Source organism: Glycine soja, chromosome 2 (assembly GCF_004193775.1).
Source record: "Glycine soja cultivar W05 chromosome 2, ASM419377v2, whole genome shotgun sequence".
In the NCBI taxonomy this organism is placed as follows: domain Eukaryota; kingdom Viridiplantae; phylum Streptophyta; class Magnoliopsida; order Fabales; family Fabaceae; genus Glycine; species Glycine soja.
Window position 1 is genome coordinate 29,356,693 of NC_041003.1, and position 21,948 is coordinate 29,378,640.

General features: G+C 37.2%; 1 protein-coding gene across 1 annotated transcript; it reads right to left on the minus strand.

The window, feature by feature from the left end:
* Positions 1 to 7,373: 7,373 nt before the first annotated feature.
* On the minus strand, positions 7,374 to 7,838 carry LOC114374671. The gene has a single exon (XM_028332344.1). It carries the CDS (start codon positions 7,836 to 7,838, stop codon positions 7,374 to 7,376), a length of 465 nt encoding a protein of 154 aa, XP_028188145.1.
* Positions 7,839 to 21,948: the final 14,110 nt, after the last annotated feature.

The following is a 21,948-nucleotide window of genomic DNA, read 5'->3' on the forward strand; positions in this document are numbered from 1 at the left end:
GTTTGAGAAGATGTAGCAGGAGAAACAAGAGAAAGTGAAGCCGTTAAGTACTAGCCCTTTAAATGAAGAGGAAGGGAGAGTCAAGTAAGCACTTTACATCACTTGAGATTATATGTTAGATTCAATTGGAGTGTTGGACTAATCCCTATAATAATTTATTCACATCTGGTGCTAGTATATTTTTGTAAATTTCGGGAAACACAATATCAAAGAAACCTAAATTCACAATAGTCTAACAAATTAATATTTTGAGAAGAGGTGTATATAAATTTATAGAAACAATGTAGTCCGGTTGTTTTGGTTGTGCACTCTTGCTATTTAAATTTTTCATTGGCCTATGATATTTGATTTCTTTGGATGATAGGGTGAATGAATATCTAAAATTTGTTGAGTTTCAAGATAAAGAAATGGAAAAATTTGTTGCTGAAGAGGAGAAACTCTGTCAAGGTCATAAAGACAATGTTGATGCAATGTGCAATGACGCGGAGACACTGGGAGGAAAAGGTGCAGTTGGAGGAAAGGTTTAATGAGGAGCTAGCCAAGCTCATGGAAAAGTACTCCCTATCTCACCCAGAAAAGTCCAACGGTATCTGATGATAGGGTGTAGCACATAGCAGACAAAAAGATGAATACAACAATATAAACACAAGATAAATGGAGAGTGATTGTTCTAAGTTGAAGACCCCCATACATCAGCATTTTAGTGCTTCAAGACAAGGATATATGCCTGGAGAATTGAAATACAAAGCTTGCTAAAATACAAATGACATTGCATATTTTCTGTTCTATGGTACTAGTGGCTAGAACTTTTAATGTGATTGATTTTAAGCGCAAATTTTATGAATAGCAGCAAATTTAGATGGAGTAAAATACACCACATAGGTTATTTTTGGCTTTGGTGAAGGGTATGAACAGAAGCCCTGATATCTCTGTTGTAAGAGAAGTACTAGCAGACTCTAACATTCTATTATATATTAGTTACAAAATTTATTGAAAACTTTAAAATCATCAATGAAACTCATTAAATAAGACATAAGTGTAATATTTTGAATTTCTAATGAATTTCCATCGAGGCTACTAATACATTTCTGAAGACACTCGTTATGAATCGATTGGACTCCCATAACCACATAGAAAGACTAATCCTTCAAAGATATATCTCCAATCATATCAGCTGTTGAGCTCTTGATAACTTTCAGGGAACAGAGAGATAGGCTTAGGATAGAGCATGCAAATGCAGTTAGGGAAGTCAAAGTGCTAAGAAAAATTGGGATGCTTTCTTAAAACATGTTATCATTTCTTGAGTTGATAATTAATGTTGGTTTAATATACACTCTCCTAAGAGGCCACTTGACCTATAATTTGACAAAGGGATGAAGGAAACTTTGGAAATGGTACCACTGTCCAGCCTTACAATGGACTTGGGCTATGCACACCACTGTCAAACCTTTGCTCAAACAGACAGCAGTGTAGCTTTTGGGATGCATTCCATGTATCTGAAAAGGACAATAGGCTTATTCTGGAGGAAATTATGTTAGGTTCTAAAGGCTACATGAACCAATCAACCTTAGCAGCATCCTATCTTTGGATGCAATTACCACATGCAGATTAAACAAAACCAGTAATTCTAGAGCTTCTTTTGACCTTCCATGCTACTTCATGACATTTCTCTGTGTACTTTACCTTATTAATTGTAATGATAGTTATATATTAAACAATTAAAATTCATATAGTATTGAATGCTTTGTATAGAGGAGTCATTATTCACACCTTCATTACATAATCCAAAACGTTACCTAATAACCAGTAATTTAACAATGAATCAATAAGCAAAAGGAAACCAATCAACACCTAACACAAACACAACATACCAAAGAGGAGAATAATTTGCTATTGAGGAAAGTCTGATAGAAACTTATTTAGGTTGTTCCAATGTCTACTTCTACACTATGCTAACAACAAATTTCCCTAATTTGCTACATCTAATCCAAGCTTGTACATTCCTTTTTTCTTTCAATTCAAACCCTACTTTCATGTTTTTAAATATTGATATTTTTATTACATATATGTTTCAAACAATCCAAACCTTCACTATGCATCAAGCACACAAAAGTAAGAAAATAGCCACTGACCCTTTTGCAGCCAAGTCAACAATGTAACACTGGTTGGTTACAATGAACTTGTTCATTACCAGCGCCTTCCCTGCAACGACCATTACCATACATCAGCACTAAACCAAGCTTAGATGGTACCCGCGACATGTCTTCAACACTACACCAAGCTTAACCTAAGTAAGTAAGTAAGTGATCAACGTACCGTGGGCAAAGCCCTGATCTTCACGAAGTGCCACTCCTTGATTCAAATTAACTGCGACGCGAGAAAAGTCGTCGAAGTCGTCGGGTTGAATGGAAGAACAAATGACTAAGGGTTGAAGTTGATGCAGCCAAGATCAATGTAGCTTTTCTTCTTCTTTTTCTGTTCTCCAGCGCCCAAGAGCCAGCTCTGTTGGGTCTCGTCTAAAGCGCCTCGGTCCAGCTCCTGGAGATTCTGGTTGTGCTCGTCGTTCGTGGCGGAGTCGGTCGCATGAATCTCCAGCGGGCCTCCCCACGGATCTCTAGCTAGGGTTTGATTTGCAACAAAGAGGGGCTAGGGTTCAAGCTGTACGATTTGCAACGAAGAGGGGCTGGGTTTCAAATGACTAAGGCTTGAATGCAAGGTGTGGGAGCTGAGTGCTATTCACGTGCTTATATTTTTTCCCCAATTACGACATGCTTTAATTTAAACCCGTAGTTACATCTTTTTGCATATAACATTCTAAGGCGGTTTTTAATAACCGCCTTAGAATGTGTGTCGTAAAACGCAAATTTTTTTATAATAATTACAAAAGTGTCACTGCCCCGCCTTTTACATCAGGTGTACAATGACCGATGTAGATCAGCAGTCGTAAAAAGTGCTTTTTTTAGTAGTGCATGTTTCACATACATGGTTTAAGAATTTTGCAAATAAAATCGGCTAATAGATCAACTAATAATAAGTTAATAGAACTAATATATTTTTTATTTTTTGTTTGTTTTCGCAAACATGATCATATATGTGCAAATTTAAATTGATTAATAGTATACACACTATTATAAATGTTACTTTTTTGTTATTTTTATGAGTAATACTATTTATTCAACAGATTCAGATATGTCTATGATATTTGTATCAAAGATATTTAGGTTATATTATAGATCAATTTGACTGCCAATATATGAATCTGCCAAATAAATTGAATGCTGGAGCATTTTTGTCATTGGGCTTATGTTAGATTATTAATTGGGCCTGAACAAACTGAGAAGATGAGGGCACAAGATCAAATTCATGGACTTGAATTCCTGCACCTTCCTATATGTATCCTACATCTTCCATTTTAAAAAAAATCTCAACCTATCCCTTCTTCCACTTCTTTTTCCCACAGAAGCAACAAACACATCCCCTACTTTTCATTCTTCTCTTCTTCCTCCAATGCACTCCGCTTTTCAATTGTTCTCTTCTTCTCCAACTCAAGTCTTCTTCTCGTAGCCATCAAGGGTTCCAGCGCAAAAGTCTCTCTTCTCCTCCAATTCTCCATGTTGTAGGTACATTTCAACTTCACATTCACGTCGTGGACTTTTTTTCAAAAGAAGCTTTCCAGAACATCCATTTCAAAAGAAAAAATAGTCTTTTCCAGAAAGCTTGTTCCGAAATGACTATTTTTACTTTTGGAATGGCCATTTCGAAAAATGTTTTCTGGAACACCTTTTTCGAAAGAAAAAATAGGGATTCCGGAATAGTCATTCCAAAATAAGCATTCCGCAATGGCTATTCCAAAATAACCATTCTGGAAACCTATTCTGGAACCTAACCCCCCACCAGAACCCAAACCCACACCCACTAGAAAGGAACGAAAGAAGAAGCAAGGGTTGAAGCTTACCTTGGATGTTGAAGAAGGAAGGGAACGAGAGAGGAAGCAGGGGGAGGTGTGCCGCGTCGAGGGAGGAGGTGTGTTGCTAGGGGAGGAAGGAGGAGCAGCCTTCGCGTGGGAGGATTCTCTAAGGGAGGTAGGTGTCAAGGTTGGGGAAGGAGGTGCTAATTCATTAAGGGTAATAGGGTAATTTCAAGCCAAAGGGGGGGGGTGTAGGATTCACATAGGGAGGTACAGGATTCAAGTCCCTCAAATTCTACACGATATGGCAACCCAGTAAAAAGAAGAGAAGATCAACTAGGTTGAGATGAAGTAGTAGGCTAGTGAGTACAACTTTGTTGCCAAACAATATGTTGTGCCTAGGCACACTGGGCCCAAAATTGAGACTGCCACACACGATGCCACCAAGCCTGAAATCGAGACCTTCGCAAACAAAACAATTGGCCCAGGGTTGACGATGCTACATACTCAACTACATACTAAAACACTAGGCCTCATCCTAAGACTGCCACATATACCACTAGTGGGCCCGGGCATGTGATTTCCACATGGGAACTGCTTAGGGTACCCAGCATTTTTGCTGGTACACCCAGCAATTTTCCAAAATATCGAAAATGCCCTTATGGGTATTTTTGGTTATAAATAACAGATTAGCTTTTTCATTTCTGCAACGCCTTTTTTTTTTTCATAAAATCGCACTCCCTTAGTGTAACTTGCTTTCGTTAGTGTCTTTTTGTTAGCGTTTGTTGTTGCCGGTGGTGTACGTGCATTATTTACGGATATACGGTGAAGTTCGGTGGTTTTCCGTCGCCGAAGAAGAAAAGGTGTGTATTTTTTTTATTGAATGTTGTATTTAGATGTTTATTACAGTAATTAATCGTTAAACAGATTTGGTATTTAATTGAATGATGTATTTAAATGTTTATTACAACAATTGATAATTAAATAAATTTGATATTTAATTGAATGATATATTTAGATGTTTATTACAGTGATTGAAAATTAAACAATTCTGGTATTTAATTGAATGATGTATTTAAATGTTTATATATGTAAAAAAAATACATTATTAGATTAAAATTAATTGTAATAAGGTCAAAAAATACATCAGTAGATTTATGTTAATAATGTATTTTTTTACATATGTAAATTTTTATTAAATCTATGATTTTTATTTACAATTTATATATGTAAACAAATTAATTATTAGATAAAAATTAATTATCACAAAATTTATTATGTAAATTTACATGTGCATTAAATATACATTAGAAATTTTAGTGTTATATATAGCGACATTAATTTTGAGGCTTGACAAGTGTGAATGGTGTTGGAAGTAAACAAAGTGCCACAAGCTTCTCTTTAACACAAACACAAACGATTTATATGGTCTTTTATTTTTATTTTTTTAATTTAATTCTTTATCTTTAAAAAATTCAATTTGACCCTTTATTTTATTTGTTTTAGTTCATTTTAGTCTTTTATCTTTTTAAAAAGTTTATTTAATCTTTTATTTTTTTTGTTCAGTTTGATCATTTATCTTATTTTTTGTTTAATTTGATTCTTCGATGTATTTAATTAAGATTAATGTCCTCAATCATTTAAAATGAACTTTTAGTTCAATTTTTTCCTCTTTTCCTCCACCTCATTTTTAACAAAAAAAAATTCATTCATAAATGATTGACAACTCTTAAATGGACCGAAGGATCAAACTCAACAAAAAAATCATAAATAATCAAAATAAACTTCTTAAAAGATAAAAAACTATAATGAATAAAAAAAAATAAGATAAATGATCAAATTAAATTTTTTAAAAGATAAATAACTGAATTTTGTAAAAAAATAATATAAATGAACAAATAATTCATTTCAACTTAACACATTAATTAACCCTTCTAAGGATTTGTTGCTATGAAGTTGGTCATGCTCTATCAACAAGATTTTAGCCTCGATCGCCAATGACTTGTAAAGGTAGTTTAATACTTTATTATCAGAAATTCTATGGAATTAATATAAAGGAATTTGCAACAAAAAAAGAGAAATAACTAAACTGAAGAAACAAATTAATGGACTAAATTTAGAGTTTTAATAAACATTAAACAACTAGAAGTATAATCTTTTCTTTTCTTTAGCAAGTATTTTCTTTCATTTGTAGTTTCCACTTTTATTAGATTTTATTAGGAATTTGTATAAGTTTTCACACCATCAAACTAATCAAAAATTAACTTTTTTTTTATGATTTTCAATGTACTTGTAGTAAAAAAGTTAACAGACTTCATATATCTTAACTTTTTATTGAATGAGAATATAAAAATATTATTTATTTACTTGATTATTCATTCACGCTTTATACTTTTAGCTTTAATTTCCATGCACCTTTAATGAGAAAATTTTACACCGGAAATCAATTAAAAATTACCGATATTTTAAATTTTAAGTTTTTTTTAAATTTTTATTTTTAAATTAATTATTGTAAATTTTTAAATTTTAATTTCCACTTATCACTTTGCTCATTAGATGACAATATAAAAAATTTACACCAATAGTACATGCACCATTTATTCTATCCAAGTTTAATTTATCTGCATAGGCAATGTAATATATATATATATATATATATATATATATATATATATATATATATATATATATATATATATATATATATAAATTATTGGAATGATTTTTTTAAGTAATTATTACAAAATCTAACTACAGTTTCTAAGTTGATGATAGTATAAAAATCCATTACATACATCATTTAAACTATATTTTGAGTTTAGTTTTTATGGATTGTTATTATATAAAAATTAGATTCATCGTTGGCAGTGGTCTAAATAACTTAAAATATCAGTGAAACAAAAGACTAACCAAAAGCTGTTCCTATAGCGTTACCTTAGCCTCTTTCTCGAGATCTACATTTATATATGATAATATCACTAGTGGACAGCGAACAAAAAGATGCCACACTAAGAAAGCAATCAAATCAGGAACAAGGTAGTTAGGGACATGCGGACTAACTGCTCTGACATTGATCGCTCTACCAACTAGCCTTCCGGGTGGGCTTATAATTAAGACACTGATTGATTTGCAAGATCTATATACAACTTATGGGTTTGAATCCCATAAGAGCTACGTAACCATTTAGCTTTAGGGCATGAAAGAATTGTATATTGAGAAATTTTAAAAAAATATGTGTAGTTTGAGAAAAGATAAGAGACAGAAGGTATTGTTTGAGAAAAAAAACCCTAACCTAGACGAGACATATGTTTTTACAAGTTTTTCAGCTTATAACTTTATAATAGTCCATTGCTTAATATATTATATAATATTAAAAATATACATTTTATTATTATGTGTTGGATTTCGATTCAATCATTTTTTTTTTCTGCTTGCAAGGGACCAAAAGCCCCCAACAAAAGAAGAATTATACAGGAACACTAAAAGCTGTCTTATCTGCACAAAGCATTGGCAGAACAAAATCTGGAGGATCAACAAAAAAGAGACTCTGCCCCATTGAAAGCCCGAATTTGGCCATAGCACCAGCGGTTAAATTTCCTTCTCTTAGAATGTGCTTAAAGATCACCTGCAGATACGGTTGAATAGCCTCCTTGATAGCCCTAACCATTGGAAAGGCTTCATTAGAATCATCCCAGCCTTCGTTCACCAAATCTATTGCTTCTCTAGAGTCTGATTGAAACTCCAGTTTGAAGAGAACACGCTCCCTGGCTAGTTGAATGCCATGAAAAATGGCCCATAATCCAGCTTGAAGAACTGAACTACGACCCAAGTTACAAGCAAAAAGCTCCATGCGCTGAATTCTTGCAATGCTCTCCTCTATGCTCCATGTTTGGTTTCTGAAAACAGTGTGATTCCTACTCTTCCAAATCATATCAATGGTCAAACCAAACGTACGGGGTCAAGCCACTGGAAACATTGACCCACCTCTCAGATTTTGAAGCATCCAGTCATGAATATTCCCTGCAACAAAGAAAACATTATATAAAATTGGGTTGATCCTCCACCACAACTCCTTCGCAAACTCACATTCCCTCAAGCAATGAAGCATCGTCTCTTTATCAGCACTACACATAGGCAGGGACGGAACTAGGCACGGGGGCACCGGGCTGTCGCCCCTCTTGAATAAATAAGCTACTTATTATCTTCATTGAAAAGTTATTCCCAACCTTATATGTTTAATTTTTTAACATTTTTAATAACAAACGAATTTTAACTTTTTATTGTGGGTCCATTGACTTTACAAAATAAAAATCAAATTTTAAACTGTTGAACTTCCTCTCTACATGTTAGTGGTAATATGTTGTATGTGAGTTCATTAACAACTATTAATTAGTTTCTCGTTCAAAATTTCAACTTAGTTGGTTTTCTGTTATTTTGTTGTAACAGTTAACAATGAGGTAGTTTTAGTTGGCTAGGTCAGTTAGGCTTGAAATAGTACTTCTATTCTATTTTTGTGCATAGTTTAACAGTAGAGAGTTTTTTTCGATTCTTCTCTAGGATATGAGGCACAATTTGTAACATAGATAAAAAGAGAGATTGTACCCTCAAAGGGATCATTCAGAGTTTAATCAAAGTGGTTGTTGTGAGGAGATTTAAAGTTTATTTGCTCTAGTCAAGTCATGATTCTTTGAAGTTCTTTTTTCATTTTTTTTTTCATTTTCGCTCATTCTTGGCACAACAAATTGGTGTAGTGAGCGTGGAACGATTCAAGCAATGGGCTTGGCCAAGTATGAGGTTGAAAAATTAACAAGGCAAAATGATTTTGGGTTGTGGTGATTGAAGACGAGAGCCCTTCTTGTTTAGCAGGGACTACTGGAACCACTTGATGGAGAAGCCAAACTTTGATGGGGATAAGAAAGCATTGTTGTAGAAGGCACACAGTGAGATTATCCTCAGTCTTGAAGACAAGGTGCTAAGGCAAGTCTCTAAGGAAACAACTGTTGTTGGGGTTTGGTCAAAGCTTAAAGGTTTGTATTGTGAATGTATGATGATTTTGAAGATGCCAAAGAAGAATCAAACAAGGTCGCTTCAAAGGATAAACATTTACTTCAAGATTAATTTAAGATTGCTTCAACAAACAAAGCCCTGTTTCAAGATTCACTAAACAAAGGGTTTCAAAGTCATGTAAGGCTCTGGTAATCGATTACCAGGAAGTGTAATCGATTACCAGAAGGGAAGGTTGGAAAAGAGTTGTTGAAAAAGGTTTTGAATTTGAATTTTGAACATGTAATTGATTACCATATGTCTGTAATCGATTACTAACAATGAAACTCCTGAAATTCAAATTCAAGAGTCGTGACCCTTCAAATTATCACTATTAGAAAATACACTTTCAACATCGGTTATTTAGAACATTCTACATCGGTTCTAAAACCGATGTTGAAAGTGCCGATGTTGAATGTATCAATGTTAACATCGGTTTTGTAAAACCGATGTTAACATATATATGACAACATCGGTTCTCGGAATACCCGATGTTAAACACAATGAGCAACAGCAAAAAAAGTGTACGCATGATGAAGGTTGACATCGGTTTTGCAATAAAACCGATGTTAATATGTTATATTAACATCGGTTTTCTAGAAAAACTGATGTTAATGTAATATATTAACATCGGTTTCCTACGATAACCGATGTTAATATATTCCATTAACATAAGTTTTTTTAGAAAACCGATGTCAATTTTGATGATGCATACACTTATTTGGTGTAGTTCTTTGTGTATAACATCGGTTATGTGTAGATAACCGATGTTAATATACAAGAGTTGACATCGGTTATCTACAGATGATCGATGTTAAAATACAAACGCTGACATCGGTTATACACAAATAACCGATGTTAATATACAAACGTTAACATCGGTTTTCTATTACAACCGATGTTAAGGTTCATGTCGACATCGGTTTTTGGAAATAACCGATGTTGTTTATCATATTAACATCGGTTTTTGTTAATAACCGATGTTGTTTTCAAGTATTTTTTTTATATATATACTTTATGTTTTTACAGTAAATTCAAAATTGTACCTGTCAAATGTAATTTCAAGCCCAATTCACAGCAAATAAACATTTTATTCTGCTTTCAAACAGTTTTAATGATAATAAACATCAAATAATTGATTTATCATAAAGAACAATCATCAAATGAATTCAATGTTCATATTACATAGAAAATGTCAAAAATGTTAAACCAAAGTAAACTAAAGCTAAAGATAATGTCCCTAAATCCTAGGCCTGATCTCTAACTCGAAGATAAAACTGTGCCCACTGGATCCGCAATGCCTTTAATCTCTCTGGCTCCAATGGTATAGGATCGTTAAAATACTACATGATGAAATAAATCATAATAAGTTAATGATGTAATACAAATTATAAATAAATCGATTTTGTTTGAAATAAACTTACCGCTTCCCAATTATTCCTAAAAGTTCCTAAAATGATGGTGGACATCTAGTGCATCACATAGTAGCCGCACTCAGTACTTCCTTTTTGTCTATTACACTAAATACATAATGAAGTTTGGATATTAATTAAACAACTAGTGTACAGACACATAAAGAAATATATATAAGTGGAAGTTTTATGTAAATGACGTACCTTGACAACAATCCACCTAGTAGAAGCCTTTGATTTAGGTTGTGGAGCATCATCAAGACCTTTTAAAGTACTGTTCCAGATGAGTAACAATTAAAAAATGGTGTTGTACGTTGAGGTATTACAATGCAAATGTATTGAAAAGAACACTAACCTATTAATAATCCCCTTAAGGTAGTTGTCTGGCCTGTTATGCAATGAACAAAACCAGACAACTAGGTGTTCCTTGGGCAGGATGACCATCATCTGCTAGTGTCCGCTACAGTGGAACCTAAACTGGGTTAGTACATTAGTAAACATTAATTAAATTTAGTTATTTTGTGACTTACCCATTTAGGTAGGCTCTAAGATAGACATCGCGTTGTGAACTCTGCATCCAACTCTTTATGTAACTTTTAGACTCAAACTGCGATTGCCCAGACCTATGAATGGACTATGGCTCGAGGAATCCATAAATATCAGAATTCCCCACTCGCATACATGTTTCAGTGAGATGCCTGTTTATGTTAAGTCAAAGTTAAATATTTATGAATTGAAAGCAATAACTTAGGTAATTAAAAGTAATATAAAATGACTTACAGAATCCACAACTGTAACACTGATATGCTGAGACATTGACCACCGTGTGCGATTTCGGAGAGGTCTTCGTACTTTATGTAGAGGGGGAAATCTGGATTAAAGACCCCGAACACGGTGGCATCCCATCTAACCTGATAAGGCCTCAAGAAAAGCTCTGGGATGGTCAATGTCATCAGATAAAGCGGATCATCGACCTCCGGATCGGGCTTTGGAGGTGGTTTTGCCGGAGACACAGCTACTTGTTCATGAAACAAAGTTAAATAGCCTAATTTGAGGCACGCTTAATGAATTAATTTAAAAAGAAGAAACATATAGTAAGGACAATAAGTACCTGCTGTGATAAAGACTTGACCAGATGTGTCGGCCAAGCAAGGAAGGTGATGGTTCATATCAGAAGGTGTGAAGTGTTTGCCCCACTAAGGAAACCTCATTAGTGGGTACAGGAACTGGAGCATCTGCATCTGTAACCTCCTCCACAGTCACCTTTACTTGGCCAGACAACAAAGGAGTGCTATGAACAACAGTGGATCCCTCATAAACTCTCCTCATGGCAACTAGGCGGGCAGGATCTGCTTCTATGTACAAGCCGCACCTGTCAGAGTCACCTGTCTCATGATCGTTTCCTGAGGGATCAACACAACTCCCCTTTGTGCTCACTCAAGGACTGGAAGGACCAACCAGAGGGCCAGGAGGCACTGCAAGTCCCTAAGATTGCATCTGCGACTGAAGCTGGGACTGCATGTGGCTGAAAGATGCCATGACCTGCCGCGTCACTTTCTCTGTGATGGACTCCTCTAGCTGGTCCCTGATTTGCTGGGTCAGCTGTTGCAATTCGTCAGGAGGCAGGGAGGAAGAGTTGCGGGACGTCCGTGGAGCCGATCCAAAGTATTGCTTGATGGTGACACCGGCTCCAGCAGCACGGACACGTCCAGGGTGCTCTGGACGTCCAATAGCAACAGCGAGAACATCCTGACGTCCATGGGGGACGAAGGATCCCTGTGTGGTATGCTCCTCAAAGGAATCCTGCACAAAAAACACACAGTGGTACATGGCATTCACAAAATATTGAAATATAATTGTAATGGTTAGTTGAAAATTACTTACAATCTTCTCAGTGATTTCCTTTGCGACCTCAGTCGTCATCTCCCCTGTTTTCTTCGTGCGGACCATCTTCCACTTCACGTGGCGTCTGATCGGGGATAGAGGGTCGATGACACCATCAACGCTTCTTGACTGTGCAACTTCCTCCAGCTTCTTCTTCGTCTTCTCAGCCAGGAGCTTCTGCTCCAAATAATCATAACCCCCACGAGACAAAACATGGGGGGCAGTATTCTGCTTCTGGATGGCCTGTGCCTTCTTGCGCACATCCTGAAAAAAATTAAACAATAATGTTTGACATTGGTAGAATGAAGTATAACAACATCATGTTTTTTGAAAAACAACTTAAATGGCAAGGAACATACCTCCCAAGAAGGGTCTCTTCGAGTCTGGCAAAACTGGGCCCACTTTTCCTTGCTGATGTCGTATTTCTCACAGACAGTGTCCTCGACACCGTCTTGATCGGCTGCAAGGGCCCATTTCCTCGTGAGGTTTGATTTAAACTGCCTCCATCTCTCCCCCACGGTCTGCAGTAACTTCCTTTTCGTCCTACTGTCAGAAGCCTATGGGATATCAAATTCCGCCTGACAACATGAAATAAAGTTTATTTGTTACAATAATGTAGTTTTTGGCTATTAATTAAACAAAATCAAATAAGAAAAGAAAAATACCTGAATATCCACCCAAATCAGGTCCTTCTGAGCAGTAGGGACCTCCTTCCAGTTCTCGTAGGTGACGTCCACCTTATCACACGCCACAATCCCCAAATATGTTCTTAATTTCTTCTTGTGGGGACCGTCGGCCTTCCCGGTAGCAGGATCAACATGCACCACTGGTCTCTCAGCACCAGGTGGTCTAGTGGACAACGATCGTAGACGTAAGGCTTTGCGTGTCCGCTTCACGGCAGATGGTGAAGCTGATGCATCTGAAGGAGGAGGAGGAGGAGGAGGAGGGGAGGCAGGTGGAGAATCCATGATCTTTTATACAATAACATACAACAACATACAAAATAGGGTTAATCAAAAGAGGATTAGTCATAAGTTTTTTTTTGGAAGGCAAAAGTATAATATTATTAATAAAACATAACAGTACCAGAGGTACTGAGGAGATTAGATACAAGACACCCAAGGTGCCACCTTCCAAAAACAGAAAACCCAACAAAACCCCACCACAGAAGGAGACAAGACAAATTAACCAAAGGACTCCGAAAGATTGGTAGACCAATGGTTAAATAAAGTATTGAAACCTTTCTCACTAGCTTTTAACCAAGACCAAGCAAGAAATAAAGCATCATCCATGACTTTGGGAGGGTCAAAAGGGGTGCCCTAAAAGTGATTTAGTCGTGCTTTTTAATTGTGATTTGGGGCAACCATGTTATAAAAAGTCTATTACATGTAATCAACAGTCAATGTATGCTTGATGGAATATAAATACTATATCTTCAGAAATACACATGTACATGGCATCCTTAGGACTTCATCCAGCTGATATTTGTCGCCAGTTTCATCATCCACCACCTTTACCTTCTTTTCCTTCTCACGTTTATTGTTGTTAAACCCATATTTATGCCTTCTTCCCTTCATGTCTTGTTTTATAACAACTTTAGCCGAATTTCCTATCTTCAGCACAGTTGAATCTCCTGTCTTATTCTCCAATGACACACTTTGATGGCCTGCATCTTTTTTCTTCATATGTTCTAGTGCTTCAGCTTCAGAATGCATAGAGCAATTTGAACTTTTCAGTCATCACCAAAGGCTTCTGCATCAGCATTGACACTCTCTACCCTCTTTGGTTTATGCTTCTGTGTTGCATTCCGTGCTTCCTCCTTATAATTCTCAGATTTATTAGAGGTCTCACTAGAAGAATCAACACCAATCTGTGCTTGTTCCTCCTCTACGAACTCAATATCTTTTGTTTCACCTTTGCTTTTGTAAACTACACTGTAATTTACAAAACAAAAGTTGAAAGGAAAGATATTGAGCTGGTAGACGAGGAAGAAGCACAGATTGGTGCTGATCATTCTAGTGCAACCTCTAATAAATCAGAGATTTATAAGGAGGAAGCACGGAATGCAGCACAGAAGCATAAACCAAAGAGTGTTGAGTGCTTAAGGTGCCATATGGATTCATTCCATCACGGGCTAGTCCAAGTCTAAGATTTCTTGGCTCTTTCCCGAAATCTGGATACAAACCACCAATCTTCTTCCACTGCGAGCAATCAATCGGATGACGGACCATTCCATCAGAAATCCTTCCATTTGCATGTCATGTAAGGTCTTTTGCGTCATCCTCATTAGAAAAAAAACGCTTAAACCTTGGAATGATTGGAAGATACCACAAAACCTTCGTTGGGGGGCCCTTGTTGGAGTTTTCATCAGAACTACTTTCTTCTTCATCCTTCACTTTGTACCGTGAAGTCCCAAAGATAGGGCATTTGGACATTTCTTGGAATTCATGCCTGTACAATATGCAATCATTGGGGCAAGCATGAATCTTCTGATACTCCATACCCATCGGACACAATATCTTTTTCGCCTTATAGTAACTTTTAGGCAATGTGTTGTCCTCTTGAAGCAGATTGTGCACTACCTCTAGCAGTGAGGTGAAACTTTTGTCACTCCACCCATACTTAGCCTTCACATTAACCAGACTTAACACAGCAGACAACAGGGTTAAGGAATTCTTGCACCCTGCATACAAAGGCTTCTTAGAATCACTCTGCAATCCTTCATACACAGGGGTGTGTGCTTGCTGGAAAGACTCTTGTCCAAGGTCACGAATCATGTCATCTAACCGATCTCCTATTTCTACATCAAATGGTTCAGATTGGGACCCACTCTGCATGTCTGTGACTTCACCATGCCATATCCATGTCGTGTAATTCTTCTTAATCTCATCACACAATAGATGGTCCTGTATGTCATCGAGTAATTGTCATCTTCCATTCAAACAGTTGATGCAAGGACAATAATATTTTCCTTCTTCATTCGGTTGACCTCTTTCTGAAGCAAATTGCAAGAACTATTCGACGCTATCCTCATATTCTGGACTCATGAGACTTTCATTCATCCAACTTCGATCCATCTAAGCAATTCCATGCATGAAAATCTCACTTTTTTATTTATAGGTGTGGCCCTATCCCATTTAGGAAAACTGTCTTTTACGTTAGCTTCAAACGTCAGGGTTACCATTATTTACAAAAATTTGACTAAATTTCGGCAACATTTCGCATTGGTCTCCAAGTACACGACATGACATCGGTCAAATGAATTTCCCGATAATCAAGTATGCACTCAGAGAACAACTTGAAATGCATTGAACCGAAATTTAATCAAATTAATGAAAATAATAATAACCTTCACGAATGAATCTAACATAAAAATACCAGTCTCCCCAAACTGTCCAAATGGACAATTCAAGACTAAATACAATGACTAATGCAAACTGTCCGCAAGAATCATTGCATTCAGTCTCAAATGGGAATCTAAGGTTCACTCACCATGAACAACAATTGTTTATATAGCAAATTACACTTATCACATACAAGAACATACAAAAGGTAAAATTCAATTACAGACAAATATAGACATCAGCAGTTGTTTATGTAACTAATTTCAAATGCTGGGTTTCAAGGGTGTTTATGCTTTATTATTGTAGTTGGGTATATGTGTGTGTGTGTGTGTGTATCATGAGGGTCTGTGTGTATCATGAGTACCAATGTTGTGTTAGCCATTCTTTGCAGATCAGCCAACAAACTGCAGATATATCTACAAAGAATAGGAAATTGGGATTGAAATTGATACCAATGTGAAGAGAGAAGAGGTGGAGAAGCTGGTCAATGACTTCATGGCGGGAGAGAAAGGAAACAAAATGAGACAAAAGATCGTGGAGTTGAAGAAGAAGGCAGAGGAAGCCACTACACCCAGTGGTTGTTCATTCATGAACTTAGACAAATTCATTAAGGAGGTGTTGCTTAATTAGATAAACCGAAAAAGTTTCTTCTAGAAATCAAAATTCTCCTTGCTTGCCTTGAGATAGAAAGCCGAAACAATTATTGGATTTTGCCCTTAACATCTTAGCATCGGATTCTCGCTCCTCTTCTGTTCCTTTTGTTGTGGTCCTAAAACATCATAATGATCCTCTTCTCATTATTTTAGGAACCAATCAAGGCTGCAGAGAAATCTCATGTACCTAGCTGCAATAGCTGATTCTCAACCACAACCATCTCCATTGGCTGGTCAGGTACATCATACTCTTGGGGATATCATTGCAACAACTTTTCTTAGTGCTTCAACAGTAGCAAGGCATGCACAACCAACTTGGCATGTGCTCCAGTGGAAGTCAAGGCCTCCACATGCTGCAAAGTGAAGCCACTAATGTTGGAGGAAATGCAACCATAGGAACCGGAGGAGGGTTTTCGGACTTTGTATGCATCGGTAGTGGCAAGCAAGATATTGGAATCTCTGGTGAAGGCAGAGGAGGAAACTCTAGTGGCCACTCTGGTGATGGTGGTGAGACACTTAATTACCTGAAAGCTGCTGGTGATGGAAACTGAACTAGCCAGGGAGAATGGTAAAAGTTTCCTTGGCCCTTAGCCGTTTATTGAGTTAATTAGGAGAATTAGGCAGTGGAGATTTAGTAGGGAAGGGAAGGAGGAAAGGGAAAAGTTGCTGCTTATATATCTTGTTTGTTAATCTTGTGCTAAAGGCAAACTGCCTTAATGTTTCTGTAGTACTAGTATTTTCTGTGTGTGGTTGTGTGTGTGTGTGGTTGTGCGTGTGTGTATGTGGGTGTGGGTGTGTGTGTGTTTGTGTGTGTGGGGGTGTGGGTGTGTGTGTGTGTGTGTGTGTGGGTGGGTGTGTGCGTGTGGCTGTGGCTGTGGGTGTGTGTGTGTGTTTATGTGTGTGTGGCTGTGTGTGTCTGTTTCTATGTGTGTGTGTGGCTGTGTGTGCGTGTGGCTGTGTGTGTGTGTGTGTGGCTGTGTGAGTGTGTTTCTGTGTGTGTGTGTTTCTCTGTGTGTGGCTGTGTGTGTGTGTGTGTTTCTGTGTGTGTGTGTGTGTGTGTGTGTTTTTGTGTGTGTGTGTGTGTGTGTGTTGAAGAATTGGTTTGGGATGATTTTTTGGGGGAGATGAGTTTCTTGGTGACGCTGCGATGCACTGTGAGTTTGCATAGGATATTGTCTTCCATTGTGTGTGTGTGTGTGTGTGTGTATGTGTGTGTGGGTATGTGTGTGGCTATGTATGTGTGTGTGTGTGTTGAAGAATTGGTTTGGGATGATTTTTTGGGGGAGATGAGTTTCTTGGTGACGCTGCGATGCATTGTGTGTTTGCATAGGATATTGTCTTCCATTGTGTTCCTTATTCTAATGATTGTGCCACGAAGCAAAATAGGGAATGAAAAGAGAGAATCGTGAAGGGGAAGGTTAAACTGAAATCTTCCAAAAGGTTAAAAAAAGAAGAAAGATAGAAAGAAATATTAAGACATGGTCAGGACTGATGATAGGAATAAAGAGAAAATAACCACTTTTGACATCATGGGGGTGTGTGAGAGAAAGAGAAAGAAAAAAGGGAATTATTCAGATGATGTTGATTCCAATAGTGTTGAGAAGGTAGTAGCTATGTGGGAGAGGAGACTTTCGTTGAAACTTCTGCTTGCTGCCTTGAATGGAAAGGATTGTGCAGTAGTTATGTGCAGATTCTGCAGGCTCATAGGTACTACCACTGCTGAGCTGTTGTTGAATCAGTAAAGAAGAACAAGAGTTCAGTTTCTGCTGATAAGTCCCTAACACTGATTTCCATGTTTTATAGGTTTAAGGATACTTGGGTGTGGGGAGCTGCATGTAATGGGATCTTCTCTACCAAAAGTTCAATAAAAAACATATATATAGATAATACAAGAGAGAGAGAAAGGCAGTGGCAGTCACAACATATATATAGAGAAGGGCAGTAGATAAAATTACAAAAACATTCAACACTAACAATGACCAAGTTCTGAGAGTTAAAATCACAGTAAATACTTCAAAGATATCAGTCCAATGAAAGAAAGGTCACGTAGAGAGGCATGAACATATTAGTCCAATAAAAGAAAGGTCATGTAGACAGGCATAGCATAAGTTACAAATATACCAGTAATGCATACAACAACAATTTCAAATTAGTTTTCGAATCAAAGATATAAATACCTGAGTTCGAGGCTTCAGCACAATTGACTTTCTAGCAATGGCCGCAGGACCAGTTTGAATTTTCAAACAGCAATGACCACAAGATCAACAATGGCTAAAATTGCTCCTAATGGAATCTGAAAATAGTATGGCAGCATAATTTAGTGTTTAGCAAATTAAATAAAAAAAAGGCTAAATGACATTATAAATAATATATTTGATTTTGTCCTGCATCCATTTCCTTCCCTCTATCTAGTTTGGACTCTTATACTCAAATTACTTGCTAACTTTCTTCTATATTCACTCTTGCATTTGTGGGAGCTTGTGATTATGCTTAGTCATGTTAATTTCTTCTATATTCACTCTTGCTTGTGACTAATATTTATGCCCCCTGTGATTTAAAAGGTAAAAGACAGCTATGGCAGTCTTTGAGTACAAGGAAGCTTCAATCTCATGTGGACTGTTGGTGTCTTGTAGGGGATTTTAATTGTATTAGACATCTCTCTGAGAGAATGGGTAGCAATCACAGTAATTCAGACTCTCAAAATTATGGACTGGTGGCTAAAGGATAAAGGGTTCCAGAATTTGGTGAAACTAGAATGGGTAATTATCACCCTCAGGGATGGGGGGTTTAGTTCTGAAATAGAAAATCAAGTTCATCAAACAGAGAATAAGGCGGTGGAGTATATCTCAGGGTCATATCAGTACTAGAAAAGTCCTTAACCTAAAGAGGGAGCTGAATGCTTTGGAGGATGGTCTCACCAACAGAATTTTATCTCAAGATGAAGTCAAAATTAAGAAATCACTCCAGGAACAACTCTAGAATGCAGCCTATGTAGTTGAATCTATGTTGAGGCAAAAGGCTAGAGTGAGGTGGTTAAAAGAAGGGGACAACAACTCCAATTATTTCCACAGATTGATCAACCATAGAAGGAGACAAAATGCTATTCAAGGGCTCTTCATAAATGGCGTGTGGGTGCATGATCCTAGCAGTGTTAAAAATGCAGCTCTTCACTATTTCAAAAGTAGATTTGCTGAGGAGAATACTCGTAGGCCAACCCTAGATGGTGTACAGTTCCCTTCTCTTCCTCAAAGAGAAAAGGAAAGTCTTGTAGCTAGATTTTCAGAAGTGGAGATTAAATCAGCTGTGTGGGATTGTGGTGGGGATAAAAGTCCTGGTCCAGATGGACTAAATTTCAACTTCATTAAGCTTTTTTGGGAGACTTTGAAACCTGACTTTATAAGGTTCATGGATGAGTTTTACATTAATGGTTCCTTTCCAAAAGGCAGCAATGCATCGTTTATAGCTCTCATTCCAAAGATCAAAGACCCTCAATCTCTTAATGACTATAGACCCATATCTCTCATAGGATGTGTCTATAAAATTGTGGCCAAAATTCTGGCTAAAAGGTTGGCCCTCGTGCTGCCTCATCTTATTGATGAAAGGCAAACAGCGTTTATGAAGGGGAGGCACATTCTCCATGGTGTATTGATTGCTAATGAAGTTATAGCTGAGGCCAAATTAAGGAAAAAACCTTGCATGGTCTTCAAAGTGGATTTTGAAAAGGCATATGACTCGGTTTCTTGGGGTTTTCTAGATTATATGTTGATGAGGATGGGCTTTTGTGAAAGATGGAGCAAATGGATTAATGTATGTATGCCTTCAGCAACAATATCCATTTTCATTAATGGAAGTCCTTCTCAGGAATTTTTCCCTAAGAGAGGCTTAAGGCAAGGTGATCCCCTTGCACTTTTGCTATTCAATATAGTAGTGGAAGGCCTTACCGGGTTGATGAGATTAGCAGTGGCCAAAAATCTCTTCAGCAGCTATCAAGTGGGAAAGAAAAAAGAGGAAGTTAATATACTTCAATATGCAGATGACACCTTGTTCTTTGGGGCTGCCACTAATGATAATGTTAGAGTTTTAAAGTGTATCCTGAAATGCTTTGAATTGGTTTCTGGTCTAAAGATAAACTACAATAAGAGCCAATTCGGGTGTCTGGGTAAATCTGAAGGCTGGTGTAGGGAGGCAGCTTTTTCTCTCAACTGCAGTCAACTGGAATTTCCCTTTTCTTACCTTGGAATTCTTGTAGGGGTGAGCTCTAAATGCAGGTCTGTGTGGCAGCCTATTATTAGCAAGTTTGAGGCCAAGCTTGCAAGATGGAAGCAAAGAAATATATCAATGGGGGGTAGAATAACCCTCATTAATTCAGTCTTAACAGCCTTACCCATCTATTTGTTGTCCTTCTTCAAGATTCCTAAACATGTGGTGCAAAAGATTGTATCTATTCAAAGGAATTTCTTATGGGGAAGTCACCAAGACTCCAACAAGATCCCTTGGGGAGGCCTCATTGAGGCCTCATTTGCACATGAATCACTCTTGAGGCAAAAATCAAGGATCAAATGGCTCAGGGAAGGTGACAGTAACACAGGCTTCTTTCATAAATCCATAAATTTCAGAAGACATTATAATGCAATTCAAGGAATATTCATTGAAAGTATATGGGTTCAGCAACCAAAATTGGTTAAGGAAGAAGCTGTAAAATTCTTTGCTGCCAGATTCACAGAGGAAAAGCTTGACAAACCTACCTTGGATGGGGTACAATTTAATATCATTACCCACACATAAAGGGAGGAGCTGACTTCCCCATTTACATATCTTGAACTCAAGGATGCTGTGTGGAGTTGTGGTGGAGACAAATGTCCTGGGCCGGATGGATTCAATTTTAATTTCATAAAGGAGTTTTGGGGGGTTCTAAAACCAGATTTTAGGAGGTTTGTGGATGAGTTTCATGTCAATGGAAGCTTTCCTAAGGGCAGCAATGCATCCTTTCTGGCCTTAATTCCTAAAATAAACCATCCACAGTCATTTAATGAATACAGACCCATCTCCCTCATTGGTTGTATGTATAAGATAATAGCCAAATTAATGGCCAACAGGCTAAGAAAAGTGATGACTGGCCTCATTGATGAGAGACAATCAGCCTTCATAAAGGATATATAGACACATCCTTCTTGGAACGTTGATACTTAATGAGGTAATACAGGAAGCTAAAAGATGTAAGAAGCCAGCTCTGGTGTTCAAGGTGGATTTTGAAAAGGCCTATGATTCTGTTTCATGGTCATTTCTGGACTATATGCTGGACAGGATGGGGTTTTGCCTCGAATGGAGAAAATGGATCAATGCATGTAATCAATCAGCCACTATATCAATCTTAATAAATGGCAGCCCCACAAAGGAATTTATTCCCACTAGAGGTTTGAGGCAAGGGGACCCCTTAGCCCCTTTACTTTTTAATATTGTGGCAGAAGGCTTGACTGGTATGATGAGGACAGCTTTAATCAAAGGTTTATACAAAAGTTATCTAGTAGGAAAGCAGAAGGTGCTAGTAAACATTCTGCAATATGCAGATGATACTATCTTTGTGGGAGAAGCCTTATGGGATAATGTAATTGTGCTGAAGGCCATGCTTAGGGGCTTTGAAATGACATCTGGGTTGAAGATTAATTTTTCAAAAAGCAATGTGGGGATATTTGGAGATGATATTA

Coding starts and splice junctions, on each gene's coding strand:
- LOC114374671 (XM_028332344.1), bottom strand. CDS start 7,838: ATGATTTGGAAGAGTAGGAATCACACTGTTTTCAGAAACCAAACATGG.